The sequence below is a fragment of the Idiotropiscis lumnitzeri genome, chromosome 7 (genome assembly GCF_059441095.1).
Source record: "Idiotropiscis lumnitzeri isolate Australia: NSW breed Sydney's pygmy pipehorse chromosome 7, RoL_Ilum_1.0, whole genome shotgun sequence".
Lineage (NCBI taxonomy): Eukaryota > Metazoa > Chordata > Actinopteri > Syngnathiformes > Syngnathidae > Idiotropiscis > Idiotropiscis lumnitzeri.
The window spans coordinates 13,927,804-13,943,877 of record NC_142397.1 but is presented as its reverse complement, the minus strand read 5'-3'; the positions used below and the strand labels follow the sequence as shown (position 1 = coordinate 13,943,877).

Here is a 16,074-nt window from a genome sequence, read left to right as displayed (position 1 = left end):
TCGCAGTTACAAATGAACGGAAGGGTCACATTGAATCCAATCACTCACTGAGTAATTATAAAAAAAAAAATTTAAAAAAAATGTATTTCCTATTAACTCATAACATTCAAACGCTATCATGAATTAAAATGTAAAACGTAAAGCAATGTAAAAATATCAGAAAAGACAAACTTTTTGATGTGACCAGGGCTGCCTTTACCAACTTATAGGCCCCGAGCTAACCATCAAATATATAAATAAATTAAAAAAAATGAAAACAATTAATGGAAATTTGTACATTGATTGGTTTGTTGATTGGATATGGTGAACCAGCAGAGGGATGGCGAACAAACAATCCTGAGGGGTGGACGGTGTTTTTCATGCTATAGCAGCTTGTAATACGGAAAAAAAGTACTACTCGATCTGTAAATCAAATCCGCAGACAAATTATAATATCGTTAATCGTTATACAAACCGAAAAAGATTGGGAACAAGAATGCTTATGCAAAAACACTTCAAACACGTTTGACGTCACGTGAATTGAAGTGTTTGAAATGTGTCACACATGAACTTGTGGTTCTTTGAATATTGATTGCGCTCTTAAGCTTGGAACTCTAGAGCACAACTTGCAGATAAAATTTCTCCATGTGACTGTTCGCTGGGCCCTGCCTATCAGACGTGTAATGCAAACTAGCGTACGTCGCTGGATTGGTGCAGCAGTAACATACTGAAAGGCGTCACCCTTTCAACATGAAGTTGAGTTACTTTGCTGCATTTCTTTTTTTGTGGGAAAATATTGGTGCTTAAGAATGATCGGTTCGGTTTTGGTACCAGTTTCCTGCTATAATGCCCTATCCGTGCGAAACTGATTCGACAGCCTAACCCTAATTCTATCCCCAATCCTAACTCTACGAGTCTCTTGCAATTGACAACTGACATTTGTAGGACGTCAGGACAGGTAGGAAGGAATTTCAGAACACCAGTACTTGGTGGGACACTATAATATCATCTTCATTCTTCTAATTTATTGTAATTTATCACTATTATTATGATTGCGTTTATTCATTTATTTACAAGATTTTATAATTTGGTTAAAGGTAATTATATTTTATTTCCGATTTCTTTGTCCTTAATTGTAATTTGTTAAGCATGTATCTGGGGTGACAGGTTATCATATAAATTAGATTTGCGTTGCAGGCGAATGTAAATCACCAATGTGGGAGGGTGGAAGCCCTATAAAATTTTGCCTTGGGTGCCACATTGGGTAGGGCAGGCTCTGCGCGTGTGACAACGGAGAATGTCGCTTTCAACATAGTTCTTAAAGATGTATTGAGGTCACATTTTTCATGCAAGTACATAAAAGTCCAAATTCAAAACAGTTGAATATGATTGAATATGATAGTTAAGTGTATTACAGAGGATAATAAAAAAGAGAAAAGTGGATGAATAATGTATACATGACATAATACAGATTCCCCCCAAAATAAATAATAATAATAATAATAATAATAATAATAATAATAATAATAATAATAATAATAATAATAATAATAATAATAATAATGTTATATAACAACACAGATCTTTCAATTTAACCTTCTAATCTTAAATCTTGCAATTTTGGATTCGTCTTAAAGACAAAAATAATATTATGACTTTTTTTCTCGTCGGTTTAGCCCTACATACTTTTTGGGATGAGTTTGGTTAGAAAGAACTTGACAGGCACCTGACCTTCAGCCCACCAAATACCTTTAACATGTACTAGAACAGATATTGTGAGTCAGCTAGGGCCTGATATCCAACAACAGAAACTCACAAATGTCCTTTTGAGTGGATTTCACATTCTTGGTGGAGTTGGAGTTCAAAATGTTAGGGTGCTATTTTCACATGCTTTTTGTCCACGTCTGACAGTGAACAATTTAGTGATTTTGGTTAATTCGTTTTTCATTATATTTTGTCCGCAAGGTCCTACAAACAAGTTTTATGTCGCAATTAAAATGGCATTTGGACACAGTGTACAAGTCGACCATGTTTGTTGATTTTCATGTTTTGTATACATGTGTTTATTCTCCTATTGAATTTGTACGAATGATAGTCATATTTTATTCATTTTCACTTCATTAGCATAGTTACTGGTGTTAGTCAGATTACAATGTCTCTGGCTTAGTTCATAAAAAGGAGCCCCTCTGGGACTCTTTGTGAATTTGTAAAAGCTTTTCTTTGCATGGAGCTTTCAGTATGTGGCGCTCTGCTTTTCACAGCCATCAACGCTCAATTGTCCCCACTCTCACACCCATCTTTGCTCTCCTTTTGAATTTCACTTCAAATTTTTGAATAGTTTGATTTTGTCTCATTTCTTTTATCTTTGATCACACTCTCGTTTGGTCGTATGGGATACGAGTGTCTCATTTTAAAAGGCCAACTGATACTTTGTATCCACATCGACGACCCTTTTTTGTGCGTGGCCTCTGCTCTTCCCTTGCGTGGCTGACATTTTTGTGATCTGGCCTTCCTCTGTTATCTGTTACCTTCTCTTCAGCTCATTATCTTTTTGTCCACTGACCTCTGACATACGAGATGTTTCTATTTTCTCCTTCCCTTACATGCCTATCGCTTTTTTTTTTTTCATTTCCTCAATGAAATGAACAGTAATGGTATCCATAGATTTTCTTTCATGGTTATGTGCTAAAAGACACAAGACAAAAGACTATTCCTAGAAATGGTAATGATCTTTAACCATTCTCTCTCTCTCTTTTTATCATCTGCCCTCTCTCCTCATCAATCTTTCTTGACGCACATCCCTCTCTTTCTCCTCTCCATCACCTTTTCCCTTATCTCACTCCCTAGGCGGCTTATTCATTAGGAATACTGATCAGGAGTACACAGCGTTCCGACTAGCTATCTTCCTTCACAACACCAGCCCTAACGCTACGGAAGCCCCTTTCAACCTGGTCCCACATGTCGACAATATAGAGACAGCCAACAGTTTTGCGGTCACCAATGCATGTAAGTATCTACGCCTTTTTTATATTCTGTAATGTAATCGCTGCAGAATATTACGCAATATTTGGAAGTTGAGTAGTGCAGAAAAATTTTTCCAGTGCTGAGTCTGCATTATGAGTTGGCATACATGGAGATGTATATGGTAATGTACTTGTTGTAGACCACTAAAAAGCCGTTACAAATCAATAATTTGATTGAAACAGCCAAGTTCCAATGATTGGCTGCCAGGATGGCCGAGTGGTCTAAGGCGCCGCGTTCAGGACCCAGTCTCCCCAGGAGGCCTGGGTTCGAATCTCGAATTTCCCCATTGTGGGACTAATAAAGGGAATATTATTATTATTATTATTATTATTATGCTGTACAAATTCTATCTGGCCACAATTGGCCCTGCGGAAGAAGTTATATTAATGTAGAATTTAGTGTCTGCTGCCTAGTTAACATTTTATTTCAGTTGTGAAATTTTATGATGAATCTTAAATGTTTTGTAGTTTGTGTGATTCATAACATTGCTCTTTGAAGAAGTAAAAAATACACTTAAAAAAGTAATTGCAAGTACAGAAGTCTACCTACAAGTGGTCGGCTCCCAGCCAGTATGTCCTCTAAAACAATGGACCGGTACCGGGACAGGGGCCACTTTGGACCGGGCTGCACCGGGCCGCACAGATGAAAGAAAACAAACTTGCTGTATTTGAGGCTGAAAAACATTTTATTTTGAAAGGTGATCGTTATCTCTCTGGTACATCCATCTATGATGGACTCTCGACACAAATTAATTGTCTTAGTCACATTTCGCTAATATGAAACCGACAAGTTAGCAAAATGAGTAAAAATGTTTTCTAAGAACACATACGAAGCCTGCTCTTTACAATATGCGGCGAGCGGCTCTTGAGAAAGCATTATGGGGAGTTATATATGTTCATTCATACACTTGTTCTGTCGTGCATAAAGTTGGCACATTTCAGAAGGCCGCTGCTAATATACTTATGTAAAATTGTGGCTGCACGTTTATTGTAATATCTACAAAATAACCCCCCCCCACGCTTTTGTGTTGCACGTTCTTGCTCGTTAGAGGCGTTCTGTGGTATCTGTCGCGTTACCACAGTTGCCATATTAAAGCACATAAAAATACACAGTGGATGTTGTTTTAGCTTTTTATTAGTCAAGAAGACCCGCCCCCTCCCGCGAAAGCCAGTCCGCAAAAAAAACAAAAAAAAAAAACAGATGATGATGACTTTGTTAATTTGGCCTTCTCAGAGTTCTCTCTTCTCTTAATGGTGCTATCTTCTTATATATAGAAAACCCAAATGCAAAAATCTATATTATCTAGTGCATTTCTTTCTTTTTATAGATGTCATATCGATGGAATGTAACTTGATTGTGCTAAAACAAAACTCTTATTTTGTACCACTGGAGCTAACACTGCAGCAACCCCAAAAACTTAATACCATCATAAAAGAAGTCTGAGCGGATTGGCAGAAGCTCTTCTGTGTATTGATTTCCGTGCAGGTTATTTGAAGCTAATCTTTTAATATCATCTTTTGACCGAGTGCTGGAAATAATCTCGACTTGGACGCCCAGTTTTGGCGCTTGTATTGGCCAGTCAACAATTTCTTGCAGTGAGGCCTCTGTGTGGCAGGTGTATGAGTCCGAAGACAATTGTTTGGTGGAGTGGGATGCTGTTGTTTGAATGAGTTTACTTCAATTATTATTGGAAGCAATTTCCAAACTTTTGACCGCTACTGTATACTAACCATACCTGGACAACAACAATGAGGACACCAAACCGCAATAATGACAAGCAAATTCTGTTATCAGAATCAGAATCAGAATCAGAAATCCCTTTATTGTCGTTGTACTCAAGCGTGCAACGAGATTAGAGAGCTCCCCTCTCCAATGCAATACAACAATAATTCAGATAAATATATAAATTAGATAAATAAGAGAATAGTTAGTGCAATGGAAAATAATACTGAATAGGGTATATAAAAACACATCACGTTGCTGTTCTGCAAGGTGCGGGTGGTCGTGTGTGTGTGTGTGAGAGTTTAGAATGGAGATGGCTCTTGGGAAGAAACTGTTTCTCAGTCTATTGGTCCTTGATTTGAGGCACCTGTAGCGCCTGCCACAGGGCATCAGGTCGAACAGGTGTGAGTTTGGGTGGGTATTGTCTTTGACGATGTTGAGAGCCCTTCTGAGGGACCGGGCGGTGTAGATGTCCGACAGTGAGGGGAGAGGGCAGCCAATAATCCTTTGCGCTGTTTTGACCGTCCTCTGGATCCTCACTCTGTCCGCCTCAGTGCAGCCGCTGTACCAGGTGGAGACACAGTACGTCAGCAGGCTCTCGATGGACGAGTGGTAGAAGGCCAGCAGCAGCTTCCTGTCCAGGTTGAATTTCCTGAGGACTCTCAGGAAGTGCAGACGCTGGTGGACCTTCTTTACCACTGCTGTGGTGTTGTGTGTCCAGGAAAGGTCATCGGAGATCTGTACTCCCAGAAAATTGAACATGTGGACCCTCTCCACACACACGCCTTCGATGCAGAGGGGTGGGGGGCGGCACCGTCTTGTTCCTCCTGAAGTCGATGACCATCTCCTTTGTTTTTGCAATGTTGAGTTGCAGTCTGTTGTCCTCGCACCAAGCCGTCAGTCTTTGGACCTCCTCTCTGTAGGCTGTCTCGTCACCTTCCGAGATCAGACCGACCACTGTCGTGTCGTCGGCAAACTTGACGATGGTGTTGTTGCCGTGGGCCGGGCTGCAGTCGTAGGTGTAGAGGGCGTATAGGGGAGGGCTCAGCACGCGTCCTTGAGGGGAACCGGTGCTCAGCGTACGGGTGGAGGGCGTGTAGGGGCCGAGCAACACAGTCTGGGGTCTGTTGGTCAGAAAGTCCTTAATCCAGATGCGTGTGAGGGCAGGGACACCATTATAGTTGTAAATTGTAAATTGTAAATTAACTGCAGAATAACAAAATACGTTGTTAGAAATCTATTAAGATTGAGAAATACAGTGAAACGTAAAGGTTGACCACAGTGCATTCGGATTTTACGAAAGTGTTTAAATTATGATAAAACAATAACATTGACTTTTAGTACCCGCTGGACTTAAATTGCGAATCAATGACACTCATGTCATACAAGTGAAAAATAAAATTACTGTAAAATGTAAAATCAATAAAATAACTACATTTGACCATAAGTGCCAACGCGTATAGCAGCTCGGAATTCGGCAGCTGAGGGACATTTTCCTTAAAATATGATTTAAAGTTTTACGACGGTCAGGGTGAGGGTTCAGATTTTAAGGTACAAGATGCTTCCAAGTCAAAACAAAAATTAACTGTTGAATCATGATGTGATACTGTCACTCTGGACTGAAATCTCCCAATGACAGTCAATAATGGATGAATCCATATCGTGTCCCGCCCAAATTGACGAATGTGTATTTTATCGTTAGAACAACAAAGAACATTTTGATAATTAATTGTCCAATTAATTCTTCCATCCCACAAAAATGCCTTATCTACTTTCAGCGAGGGTGTGTGGGTGGGAAGGAACACAGTGAATACATATCAGCTGGCATCCCATTGTATAATGGGTAGCGTGAATTACATTTCTGTTGCATTAAATGAGTGTGAGGCGTTCTGAGAGAACAAAATAAACCAACTGGCATTTTACAATGCATGTGGCGCTACGGTGACAATTCATGCATAAAATAACTGGCGAGTTATTTTGTTAATTGCATCTACATTAAGTTCTTATAGAATGACTAATTAATGCTACACAAGGCTCAAAATAACTTTTTTCTTTGAGGAGAATTGTTTTCAATGACTGGAACTGACTGACTAAGACTGTCCCCATAAAACAAAATAATTCCGGCTTATCCACATCATCACGGAAGATGCGAGAATACGGACCTTCAACAACGACCTCGTGTGTTGGAATTGGACATCAACTAAAATCTACCCTCTACTCCCACTTTATTAGCAACCAGTGGCAGGCCGTGCATTTCACACGTAGGCCTTCAGTGAAGTCCTAGCTAGTCCTGCTTGAATAAATCCCATCATTTATGACACCACGGCTGGACAAATAATATCGAGACAGACACTTACGCAGTACTGAGTGAATGTTGGACGACCTAGCTTCTCTTGAAATATCCGTCTTGAAAATTGCTCGCAAGTGTATCTGCAATTAAATCCCCACTTTTCCCTCCATTGGCCATTGTGGTTTAAAAAAAAAAGCAAGAATATAGTCTAAATTTTCGAACAGGCGTCAGTTATGACTTTCGGGTGTGCTGATTCCGCATAGCGCTGCCCCCTCACTAGTGAGTTGTTCGTAACACTCAAAGAATCTTTCTGATTTAGAACTCATCATTGAAGGGATGGTCAGCAACACTATAACCTTGAGTAAGACCGCCACCAGTCACTCTGTACTATTAATATAAGGCAGGATATGATCCCAATGTTGCAGATTAAATGGAGACTCATCAGTTCCACGACCTGTTCCAAGCTCATATTGTCTAGCTCTGGTGAGCTTGTGAGAATTGCAGTATCAATTTCCTGTTCTTTTGCTCAGCGGAGCGATAGCACTTATAGTATTAGCCCACCTTTTTTCCGTCTTTTTTTATCCCCCAGTTGTAACAAGCTGTTATCTTGATTCATCGTCACATTTCTATCTCCGACCCGTCAGGTTCACTCTCTCCATTGACCTTCTTTGACCTCTACAACCAAAAAAGCATTTTTTCCTGCTGCTCACTGAATATATTACTTGAATTAATTTATTTTCAACAAATTCCACATAAATAAATGAGCCCACTTCTGCAATTTACTCAGTTACAAAAAGGAGACATTGAGCATTTTTGTTGAAAATTTGATTTTGTTTCCATTATTCAGCCAGCAGTCATTCCCTCCTACGTACCACTGTGGTGAGTCCGGCTTTTTCGATGGCTGCTGCAGAGCTTTGTGACTAGAGAGGCTCCATTTTGCCAGTGAGTGCACGCACTGGCTTGCATCCTCTTGCCAGCGGCTGTGTGCTGCGTCATATTGCAGACGCAGAGCCCAGAGTGTAGAAAAAAAAAACATTTTAACTCAATGAAGCAGCAGGTCACTGTGTTTATGTGGCACATTGACACATGATCAGACATACAGTAAATACTCAGCACCACCTGAACAATCGAGTAAATGCTCCTTAACTAAAGCTGCTAATGCTATTAGCTAGCACAAGCTTGAGAATCAAATGGTGTTTATTCCCTGGTCTGAAAGCCTGCTTTTAACTTTGGTAGTTGGAATGACCATGTTTAGACATCTTTATTTATTGAGCTGTTCTTATCAGATTAGAGACTGGATTTTATATAAACACGCGTACACATACGAAGGGAGAAGAAGGCAGTCACAAGTTACCCTCCCACGCACCGGGGTGAACCCCAAAGTACAGGCGTCAAGCTGGGGGGCAATAAGTTTGCTCAGGCTTGCTCGGCGCCTCTCACCTTGGGCAACCCCAGAGTGGAAGAGTTTCCAAACCCTCTTGAGAGGACTGGTACCAGAGCTTTACCTGTTGTGTAGGTAAGCCTGACTATATGTAGTCGGAACCTCTGTGCTTTCCACACCAGCCCGGGCCCAGATAGGTGATATTCCATAAATTTACAGAATTACTAAATTAATGCTTGTGCAATTTATAGAAAGTGTTGTTATGAAGCCATAATCTAAGACCATTATTGTACGTACAAACCTAATTACAGGAATTGCTTTCAATCTCAAATTACCGTCAATAAATTGAATCACTTAATTTTTATTGAATGTTTTTTTTATTTTATTGAATAAAAGGTGGTTAAGTTTTGTGTTTATCCATCAAATTTCAATACTGCTTATCCTTATTAGTGCCACGCGCGAGCTGGAGTCGATCTCAGCTGACTTTGATTCACGCTGAACAGGTCACTCAGATTCACACCTACTTACAATTTTGTCATTTTTTTTAAATGAAGTTGGAAGCCATGGAGAAAACCTCTGCAGGTACTGTGGAGGGCATGCAAACTCCATACAAAAAGGCAACAGCCCGGATTTGAAACCCAAATCCCAAATCTGTGAGGCACTTGGTTGCTGTTTTTTGTTCGTATTGTCCTGGATTTTCTCTTTTTTTTTTTTTTTTGGTGATGTCTGTCCTATTCTTTTTTTCTTCTTCTTCTTACCTTTCTGGTGCTTGCTTTGTGAAACGCACACACTGCTGCCATTTACCCATTAGGGAAGGAGTGTCTGCAAAATGACGCTCTTCTCAGGAAAGCATCTGACACACAACAAGCAGAAACACTCCTGTGTCTTGGTTTCAAGTCTCTCCTCCTCTTCCTCCGCCTCACTTTTGTCCTTCCCTTTTCCACCTCATTTCTTCCCCTCTTTTTCTACTCGTTTAGTCCTCATCACGTTTTGCCGCCTCTCCCTCAGCACGGGCGTGGTGAATGGATCTCTAAATTAATCCATGGCTCTTGCTCCGGGTGGTGAGCAATGCCTCTGAATTAGAATAGGGAATTCTCCCTCTGACCTTGGCCAGGTCTTCTCTTTTCTAGTATTCAGGGAGCATGAAGAGATCATTTTGAATAAACCATATATGCTGCTAGCATTGTCAGACATTGATTCTGCATCTCTTCTGATGGTGTCCATATTTTCCGCCTATTTACTGTGTAGACCAATACATAAAATATATATTATGACTTTGTTTGTTAGGTGGCATATAGTGCATGTCTCTTTTTCTCCTAAATGCAGCAGTACAGTCAGGTAGTGGAAAGCACGAAAAACGCAGATTTCTTTTCTTTCTCTGATTTCTCCATCTTTCCTGTGTGGAGCTGGCATGCTTCACCCGAGTTTGTTTTTTTTTTATAACAAGGTGCTCTAGCTTTCTACGTTATTCCCAAAATGTTAGGTTAATTGAAGGCTCTAAATCACGGGTCACCAACCTTTTTGAAGCTGAGAGGTACCGCTTGGGTACTGATTAACGCAAAGAGCTACCAACTCGATACACTCTTCTGAAATAATACAATTTAAATTCTGCTTCTCAAATTCCCACTCATAATGTGATTATTTTTAGATTTATATAGTCCATATTTCTATTTATTTATTCATTTTTAATCAATTCTATTCACTATGTGAAGACACTGATTGTGTTAATGATTTCCAACAATAATTAGGAAACAAATATTAATATGCAATACTTGTTTTTTTTTTTTATAAATATTTTCTAATGTTTACATTTTCAAATGATCAATCAACAATATTTCAAGTAAATCTCAGTGTCCCATCAGTAGTATGATATTCTGAGAAGAAGGCACAGGCACAGACATAGTTGTGAGTGGTTGTTTCTCTATATGTGTCCTGCTTTTGTCCGGTGGCCAGTTGGGATGTAAATGATATCCGAACGTCATCATACAAAATTGCCACGATATGAACCTAACGATAATTATTATTAATAATGATTGTCATGATCTGTGTTTGTTGTTTTTGGTTTCGTATTTTGTCTCATGTTTTTCCTTGCCTTCCTTTGGTGTGTCTTTCGTTAAAGCTTATTTTGTCCACCTGTGCTTGTAGTCCACTCCCGAGTGTGAATCAATCAGCTCCCTCCAACCCTTTGTGTCTTGTCCAGGTGTTGCTTGTTGTCTCATCAATTGGTATGCATTTAGTTCCCTGTTTCCTTTCAGTTTTGTCAGTTCATTGTCAACATCAATGTCTTTGTCTGTTCTCTGTTCCTCAGCGTGATTTAGTTTTCATAATCAGGTCGAAGTTATTTTGTTACTTTATCCTTATTGTTTTGTGCTTCAATCTTTTCGCGTCACAGAGTTCATTGTTTGCCTTTTAGTTTTTTTCAATTAAGTACCCTTTAAGTTACCACTGCCTCGCTTCTCTCCATTTGGGTCCCCCACCTCAATCAAGGCTCACTTTTGTAAAAAAATATAAAATAATGAATTAAAAAAATGGCAATTTTAATATCGCAAGATTGCTGTTTTTGTTACATCCTGGAAGGGTTCTCTGTCTCTTGCCCAAAGTCAACTGGGATAGGCTCACACATGACCCCGAACAGGACAATACTAAAGAAATTGGATGGATGAATGCACAACATTCAACTAAGCTCACTGTTGCATCTTTATTCTAGAAAATAATGAATTTGGACTGGTGTGACCAAAACCTGTTTTGAATGTGCGGTGCGTGCTTCTCATATAGAATGTAAAGTATGTGTGCAAACTTGTGTCAATTTCAGACAGGAGAGTATAATCAAGTGAACGTGTGAATGTGCATGAGCGGTGAGAAAAAGAATGGATTTGGACAGAAAGCTGAGGTGAATTAGGGACACCAGAGGAAGAAACGGAGAGGGTTTACAACAAAGAAGTGCTTATGTGTGTGTTTTTTTTTGTTTGTTTTTTCCCTCTCAGAAAGATGCACTGAACTTTGGTAGGCACATTGCTTAACTTGTTTGGGTATTCTTCCATTTGAATTCATTTGTGGTTCAAACCCAAGATCATTAATATTAATTTTTTAACCACTGGAGTTATGATTGCGGTGTGTGTTGTGGGTTAAGTGGTTGACCATTGCATCGATCCATAGCCTCATGTGTCTTCTAAATTCTTTTGGACTCTGCCATTGAGAATCATTTAATTTAATACCGTTTGCGCATAATTTATGGCCAGATTGATTGACACTCATCTCATTATCTTTTAAGCACCAAGCTGTGTAACTCGGTGAGGTTGTCAAAAATGTTGGCAACCTGTAACCATCTAAATTAATTATTTTTATTAACAGTGTGGACATTACCATACTGATTCTCCAATCAAATGTCCAAGCTTGATTTGACTATAAATTTCACTGTTGGTGCCCTTATAACAAATGGCATAACACGTACGCACGCACACACGTACACAAACTAACACACACACCTTAACATCAGAAGATAACAGAATAAACTGAACATTGTAGATAGAGTTTAATTGCGTTTGTATAATTTGGTGTGAGTCAGTCAGCCTCATTTAGTTGCAATTTGTACACTTTGTTGTTAACAGTCGTAGACAGATTGTCTGTTGTAAAAACTCATTATGTTCCCACTCTCATTCTGCCCCCTTCAGGGAAGGGCTTTGAAATTATGAATATTCTTCCCCCTTGGGGCAGATGTTCACATTATTTGTGTATGTCAATCGACAAATATTTGTGCGTTGTCGCAATTGCAGATTTAACCTGGACAGTCCTGGTGTGGCCATGATGTGCACTTTTATTCGTTACAATTGAGTAGGGCTGAACGATTTATCGTTTTGAGACCGGAATTGCAATCTCAGACGAGACAATTTCGAGATTGTCAAAGCGTCATTTTTATTTTAAAGGACTCTTGTGCCCCACGCTCACAAAGCAGGTCACACTAACCAGCGGTGTACTGATTAAAAAAAAAAAAAATCATTGAGCTTTGTAGTCTCGGAAGTAATTTATTTTGCCGATGCTTCAATGCTAGGCACCAAGCTATCTCTCCGCAAATAAACGACCCCTGAAACAAGTAGCGATTTAACCAAAGAGACAAACGAGTAGTCGCTAAGTGTGCTAATTGCCAAAGTGAAATACATAGTTGGGACAGGCCCAAAATAAGTGCTTATGTGTACAGTCGACTTTTAACAGAAATAAAAGTCTAGAACCGCATTAGGGCGGAGAGCCAACCGATATGAACAAAAATGTTGTACTTCAGTCAATGTGTATCTAGACATAAAACAAGATGACGGCTACATTAGCAATTTAGCTAACGCTCTGAACCAGAACATGTAAATGGATGACATCATCATGACGAAGATGTTCGATGTCAAACGTATATTCAATATTTATAATCTCGTCAATATTTGCTTTATTTTATACCACAGGTTTTGAGATCTACACAATAATTGGTCTCAAAATTATATATTTTTATCTATTTATCTTTACTGAGGCACAGTGATTTTATTGACATATAAGCTGACATTTATGTACATAGAACATGCACATTAGTACGAATTGTAAAGCATTTGGGGGTTTCAAAAAAATGCATCTTCATTAAACAAATACACATAAATACAACATTATACTCGACGGCAAGTAGTTTTTTTAAACCACCCCCTCACAAAACCTCTTTAGTGTCTGTGCTTTATGAAAGTAATAGCTTTTTTTGTTTTCAATGGTATAATGGCATTTTCTGTCATGTTTGTAAATATCACATTGTGAAGAAAATTGTTAAATCGAAATCGCAATATCTGTCCGAAAAACCACCATACATCTTTATCCTAAAAATTTTCAGCCCTACGATTGAGTCTTTTGAAAGGAAGAAAAAGGATGAGCGGAATTCGTGGCTATTCCCTTTAGTTATCCGCATTCCTTACCAACAAAGTGCTTTCTCTTAACACAGCTTCAACATCGATACAATGACATACTGAACAATTTTTTCTGTTACGTTCATCACACTTCTGTAAAGTTCATCAACAAGATGAATGAGTAACATGCATTTGTGAGATCTAGTCTCAATGTTGGACCAGAAAAAGCTGATCTAGCTGAATCCAAAGATGTGTTTGAGAGCAATTTCTTTGACACCATACTACTAAGAATGTTTTTATGGACGTTGTTTTATGCACTTGGCTTCAGTTATGGAAAACAGCCTTTCCCAAACTGTTTCCAAATAGTTGGATCCATACTTGCATACATTTTCAGAAGATAAATAATCAAGATTGATGGAGAATCATTCATTCATCATTAAGATGTGTCTACATCCTCTACGTTTCTCTGTACAAACTGGAATATTACCTTCTGTAAAAATCTCTCAGGTCTGTCTGTTTCACTACACTGTAGTATGTTCACTTTGTTATATATAACCTAAGGGTGAAAATGTGGCACTTGAGTCTTCTCTCTTGAAGTTTCACATCATAGTGAGTCTATGAAGCACTCCTGGTAGCCAATGTATTTGTATTCAGATGTCTGCCAGGCCCAGTGTGTCGTCCGTCTTTGTCCGACATCAGCTGGGCTAGGCTCCAGCTTCCCACGACACTGAACAGAAGAAGCAGTCCAGAAAATGGATGGACGGATGTCATGCCTAAATCCTTACCATATATTTGCAATACACCATTTCAGCATACCTCATTTGAAGTAAGCCCTCTCGTTTAATGGGTCAGTCATCCTGTCTAGATGATGTGAGACACATTGTAAAGCGCACTGTACGATCATCTTTATTGCTGATGTTTTGTATGGTTATATGTCTTTGTAATGGCTACGCTACACAGGGCAAATGGAGTGAAATAATATCTGAAAACCTGGCAGGGTAAGGAGATTTACTATGCAGCGAGCCTGTTTTTTGATCATGTTACTTACATACAGAAGTGGCTGGTTGACTGTTATAATACTAACATAATACTGTTATAACACCTGTGTTTTCTGGTACCACTATATTAAGTGAAAAAATAGTGGAGCCTGTCCATGATTGATTTGTGTCAGATTTATAGTTGAAAAACACCACTAGGAACTGAAATCCTCAGTTTGCAATACTCATATATTACGATCAAAACCTGTTCTTTCAAAACAGTGTTTGTGCTTTCACAGAATGGTGCATCAATAGTGTCCAGATGTCACAGTTGATCGACATTTCTCCATACGTATTGTACATCTGCATATATTTAGTCCATTTGGTCATCCATTTTTTATATTGCTTTTCCTGTTAAAGGTCAGGGGGAATTTGCAGTCGATCTGTGGCCATCTCTGACTATAAGGCGAGAGAGGTTGAGACTTTACACAAATCTGATCGCTTTGGCAAATATTTGGAATTCTATGCAAAATTTGTGATCTACTGTGAAGTGATAATTTCCTGATAGGTCAATGACATTATTGATTGAAAACAAAATAAGACATTACAGAAAACAAACTCTCATTCACTCCAGAGATGTTCTGTGCTGCCATTGTTAATAATTCAAGGTTTCTCAGCATGTAGATATCTATTTTCAAATTTTATTTTACAGTGGGCATTGGGCTCATCCTCTTTCATTTTATGTGTAGTGAATGTTTATCAGCGGGAAAAATAATTCAAATTTTGGCCATCTATGGGCCTGACCAGGCCCAATTCTCAATAGTGGGTATCACCTGTAAAATAACTAACCAAGTAGTTTAAATACAGTCCGTCTTTGATTGGATCCATGATTGGTTTTAATTAAATTTTTTATTTATTTTTAAATCACTGATCGGTGATCTGCTCCAAAATCCCAAGCGTGAAAAGCCTAACCGGGTACAACCTCGATTGATCACATTTCAATCACAGTGCTGACATAAAGGCTGACAATTATTAATTCTCAAATTCAAAGTTTGAGCTTTATCAGTGATTTCTTTATAATCCAATGCATTCTCTCTCCTGTGTTCTATTGTTTTTCTCCCACTTTGTGGAAAAACACCTACATTTCTGCCTCATTATTTATTCTCCTGACCATCCCTTTTATTCAAAATTTTAACACCAATGCAAGCTAATTTACATGCATCAAGATTTGTGAGCAGCTTCGCATGGTAATTTAGATGATTGACGGTGATCTTGAGCAGGGTACACAGTCGGGCTGTCACTAGCACATATTTTGAGAGACGATGATTCTATTATCATTCCGTTGATGATTTAAATAATTGAATAACACTTTATTTAGCATTACAATGTATTACAAACTCATTTTCCTTGAATACAGTTTATTAACTAATTATTTTTGTTTATCTGCTATTATTTAGTGATAATAAAATCAACAAAAAACAACTAAGCAACAGTGAAGCAATATCACACGACAGGGATTAATGCACCTTCTTGAAACAGATATTTGCAAACGTCTATTTTGATTAAACACATGATAATCAGTCCGCTTTTATGAAGGACTATAGAAATCGGTGAAAAATGATTGTTAAGAGGCTGAAATCAACAATTTTTACAATTTTAAATTAAGATACGTGTTGATTAATTTTCAAAATCTATTAATTGTCATTGAATCAATTAATTTTGATGCTGATCACCTGCCAGCATATGGACAAATTACCATTCACAAATACACCAAAACAACAAACACCCACATTAACATCTGTGAACAATTTAAAGCTTCAATTAAGCTATCAT

At 38.5% G+C, this 16,074-nt stretch overlaps 1 protein-coding gene across 6 annotated transcripts in view; it reads left to right on the top strand.

Annotated features, from left to right (window-relative positions):
- gria4a (glutamate receptor, ionotropic, AMPA 4a) overlaps positions 1-16,074 on the top strand; it is a 110,046-nt gene that overhangs the window by 3,217 nt on the left and 90,755 nt on the right. For all 6 annotated transcript variants that reach the window (XM_088301025.1, XM_088301023.1, XM_088301026.1 and 3 more), the window contains exon 2: positions 2,827-2,985. In XM_088301025.1, the coding sequence (XP_088157151.1) occupies positions 2,827-2,985 (159 nt within the window). The remainder of the gene's footprint in view (positions 1-2,826; positions 2,986-16,074) is intronic.